This window comes from Elephantulus edwardii, unplaced genomic scaffold (assembly GCF_000299155.1).
Source record: "Elephantulus edwardii isolate Elephantulus edwardi_28Jun2011 unplaced genomic scaffold, EleEdw1.0 scaffold00108, whole genome shotgun sequence".
Lineage (NCBI taxonomy): Eukaryota > Metazoa > Chordata > Mammalia > Macroscelidea > Macroscelididae > Elephantulus > Elephantulus edwardii.
The window spans coordinates 10039920-10044511 of NW_006399858.1; the positions used below are offsets into that span (position 1 = coordinate 10039920).

A 4592-nucleotide genomic window follows, 5' to 3' on the forward strand; every position below is an offset into this window, starting at 1 on the left:
GTTTCATTGACTATGCAAAGGCATTTGACTGTGTGGATCATAACAAACTGTGGCTGACTCTGAGAAGAATGGGAATTCCAGAACACTTGATAGTTAATGTGAAACCTATACTTGGACTAGGAGGCAGTCGTCAGAACAGAGCAAGGGAACACTGCATGGTTCAAAATTGGGAAGGGTGTACACCAGGGTTGTGTCCTATCTCCATACCTTTTCAACCTGTATGCAGAACAGATTATCTGGAAAGCTGGGCTCTATGAGGAGAAATGTGGGGTCAAGAGTGGTGGACGATCTATCAACAATCTGCGTTATGCAGATGACACAACCCTGCTTGCTGAAACTGAAGAGGACCTGAAGCACCTGCTGTAGAGGGTGAAGGACTGCAGCCTCCAATATGGATTGAGGCTCAATGTCAAGAAGACAAATATTCTCACCACTGGGCCAGTTGGCAGCATCAGGATGGATGGTGAAGAGATTGAGATTGTTCACAGCTTTAGTTTGCTTGTCTCCACAGTCAACACTCTTGGCACCAGTATTCAGGAAATTAACAGACGTATTGACTTGGGAAAGTCTGCTGTTAGGGTCCTCTCCAAAGTACTGAAGAGCAATAGTGTCTCTCTGGAGACCTAGGTGTGTCTGATACAGGCCATGGTCTTTGTAATCATTTGTTATACATTAGAGAGTTGGACAATGACCAAGGAGGATAGAAAGAGAATTGATGCCTTTGAGCTGTGGTGCTGGAGAAGAGTATTGAGAATACCATGGACTTCTAGGAAAACAAACAGATTTGTCCTGGAGAGGGTTAAACCGGGTGGCTCCTTGGAGGCAAGGATTCTGAGGCTCCGTCTAACATACTGTGGACATGTTGTAAGGAGAGACTGGTCCTTGGAGAAGGACATCATGCTTGGGAGGGTGGAGGGACAGTGCAGGAGAGGAAGGCCCTCTATGAGGTGGATTGATTCAGTGACTGGGATAATTAGGATGGGAGTGTCAGAGACAGTGCGATTGGCACAGGACAGAGCGGAGTTTAGGGCTGTTGTACATAGGGTCGCTATGAGTCGCAAGAGACTTGATGGAACATAACAAGAACAACAACAACATCATCATTACTCCGTATTTTATTGGTGTGTAAATGAATATATAGCTGTTTTTTTTTATTGCCGTTTAGTAAAGCACGACTCATAGCAACCTATGAATAAAAGACCTGAAAAAGAACTATCGACATTTATCAAAGTTTCCAGAGGCATTCATACATGTATTTGCCTACGATGATATGATGGAAGATAAACTGATATGTATATAAAAATGTTATTTGTAAAAATTATCAGTATCAGGGGAGCTCTGGTGGCCTAGTGGCAAGAAGCTGCAACTACAATCCCAGAGGTGCACGGTTTGAATCCACCAGATACTCTGCCGGGGAAGGAGGGGTAACCTCCTGTACCAGTCAGATCTGATTTGACGGTACACGCACACAAAAATAATAAAATAAAAAAAATTATCAGTGTCAAATGTTTACTGTTTACTGTTACAAGTGTAACAGAAATTTCTTTTTTTCTCGATTTTTAAAATTTTATTAATTTTGATGAACATTTACAGAGATTTTGGATTTCCATTCATTCATTGTTGCACTTTTCTCCCCAGCCCCAGTTTGTTCTTCTCCTTGAAAAGCAAAAGAAAAACTCCTTCATTGGTATACAATCCCCCCACACACCCCCAAACCCACTGAGTATACTCCACTCTGCAACCCTCATTCTGAACTCTTACGATAATCACAATGCCTTAAAATATATTACTTGTAAACGATTTTCTCCCTCATAGGCTTCAATGCAGTATGCATAATTTTCTTAATGAACAGATTTTCTTTTTTCTCCTCCATGGCACTGTTGGCCTTCTGTGATGAGCGTAGCTCATGCACACAAGTATCAGTGGTGTACTCCTCGTGTGTGATGGTGGGACCACCTAACGATTCATTTGAAAGAGCAATTTCATCTCTCATGAAAGATAGTTTGAGAAGCACCGCTCTAAGGAACACATGGTTATTATCACAGTTATTAAGCGTGCTAAGAGCTCTGCAGGTTGGAGGGCCAGGCTGGGGTCCTGAGGCTCTGTGGTTATTGGGAGGGCTGACCTCCCTTGTTCTTGCTGCCTCTCAGGTGGTTTGCTTGTACCAGACTCTGGGCAACCCCCTCAGCAAGCTCACCACGCTCAACAGCATGCACTCCCACTTCATCCTGTCTGATGATGGGACTGTGGGAAAGTACGGAAATGAAATGAAGCTCAGGAGGAATCTGGAAAAGTACCTGTCCCTGCAGAAAATACACAGCCGTGAGTACCATGGGAACCTGGTCAGTGTGCCCCGAAAGCTGGGAATGTGTGGGGTGTGGCAACGGGCAAGGAGCTCCCTTCACATGTTTGCACAGCGTTTTTACTGCTGTTTATCTGGACTCTGTGTTTCGCGATGCAAACTCCATGTACAACAGATTGAAATGCTTCTTGATCCTGGACCATCTCCATACTCACTTGCAAGTCAGACTTTTTATGACTTATAGGCCTTTTTTGTCTGCTTTTTGTGAGTACATTGCAGGACATTCATCCTAGTCTGTCCTAGTCTAGAAGCTCAGCTGAAACCTGTTTGGTGTCATAGTAACACGTGACCTCTATGGACAGATTGCAACAGGGCAGTGGCTGTGTCACATGTGCCTTGGCTGGAGGTCAAACGTGAGTCTTCAGTATGGAAAGAGAGAGCTATATCACTGAGCCACCAGTGGTGTCAAGTAAGTTCCTGCCCTAGAGCAGACAGAGAGATTAAGCTGGTATCACAGAGCCAGAAGATGACAGAGTATAAGGTGGTACAGAATTGTGAGTGACAGCTGTGAGAAATTCTTTGGGTGGCAGCAGCTGAGGTTGCATGGAATAGTGGACTTTAGCTGGGGCTTTGGGGAAGGGGTTAGGTTTGGATGGATGGCAAGAAGGAGGAGAGATAGTATCAACATGGGAATTTGGATGGTTGAAGAGGAATCAGAAAACAGGCCAGGGCAGAATGGATTTGTATAGTGATGATTATGGAAAGCTACATTTCTTGTAAGGGTGAACCTGGACCAGGAAGAACCTGTAAACCAGACAGAGTTTTAATAATAAGGATCCTTTCCATTTTCTTGTTATTGTGAATAACACTGCTATGAACGTTGGTACACAAATCTCCATTTGTATCTTGGTTCTATTTCTCTTGGGGTATATTCATAGCAGTGGAATAGTCAGGAAATATGGAATTTCTATGTTCATCTTTTTGGATCTAGAAGGTACGAATGTTGAAGAGTTTGGCTACTACTGGAAGGTTGATAGTTCAAATCCACCTACACATGACTCTGAGAAAGATCCAGCTATCATCTTATGAATGGTCCTAGACATTGAAAATCCTTGTTGATCATGATTCAGTCAGTTCTGCTCTGTACACGTGGTCACCAGGAGTGAGAAGTCACTTGATAATAACTAGTGCTATATATTATTTTTATTTATTGAAAGATTTTTAACTGTTAGGTTAAAGCTTGATGATATTCTCACCATATTTATCCAACATTTTTTTCCACGTCTTTACTTGGTGTTGAGGTAAGAAAGCCTGGGTAAAGTGGAGAGACACGCTGAGGCAAGGGATGAGCATATATAGTAACTGAAAAACTTGTGTTGGGAAATCAAACTAGGTGATTGACTGATGAACAATCCTGTGAAATGTCGTGATGTTGTTTGTGGTCTGAAACAGGTACAAGACAAGGTGTGCCCGTGGTGGGTCTGGTGGTGGAAGGAGGCCCCAATGTGATCATCTCCGTGTGGGAGACTGTGAAGGACAAAGACCCCGTGGTGGTCTGTGAAGGCACAGGCCGAGCTGCTGACCTCCTGGCCTTCACCCACAAACACCTAGTGGATGAAGGGTGAGTTGCCTTCCCATTTAAAAAATCATGGTGACTATTATTTCTTTTTGGAAGCAGGATTGTCACCCACTTCCTAAACGATATGCCTCTGGAAACTCTATGAACTTTGATTAATGTTGATAGTTATAGAAAGACTTCAGGCCTTTTGTTCATAGATTCACTATGAGTTGTGCTCGACTTGAAGACAATAAACAACAACAACAACAACATTATCCCTTTGTTTTAGTTCTTTGAGCCATGACATACATTTTTTGAATTTGATAGGCTAGCTTCTCTAAGCAAACCCAGTGAAAGCTCTCTTGATCTATATCTGTCTTTCTGCTCTCTCTGTCTTTGATTTTCTCTCTAATCACTAAGAAAACAAACAAGTTCATCCTGGAGAGGGCTGAACCAGGCTACTTTTTGGAGGCAAGGATTCTGAAACTTTGTCTGACATACTTTGAACATGTTGAAAGAAGGAACCAGTCCTTGGAGAGGGATGTCATGTTTGGGTGGGTAGAGAGACAGGGCAGGAGAGGAAGACCCTCTAGGTGGACTGATTCAGTGACTGGGGTAGTTGGGTAGGTGTGTCAGAGACAGTGAGATTGGCTCAGGATTGAGCAGAGTTTAGGGCTGTTGTACATAGGGTTGCTATGAGTTGCAGGTGACTCGACAATATAACAAGAACAA

At 43.2% G+C, this 4592-nt stretch overlaps 1 protein-coding gene across 1 annotated transcript in view; it reads left to right on the forward strand.

Moving 5' to 3' along the window:
* TRPM6 (transient receptor potential cation channel, subfamily M, member 6) overlaps window positions 1–4592 on the forward strand; it is a 202255-nt gene that overhangs the window by 60399 nt on the left and 137264 nt on the right. The window contains exons 7-8 of the mRNA XM_006892005.1: window positions 2151–2322; window positions 3755–3923. Of these exons, the coding sequence (XP_006892067.1) occupies window positions 2151–2322; window positions 3755–3923 (341 nt within the window). The remainder of the gene's footprint in view (window positions 1–2150; window positions 2323–3754; window positions 3924–4592) is intronic.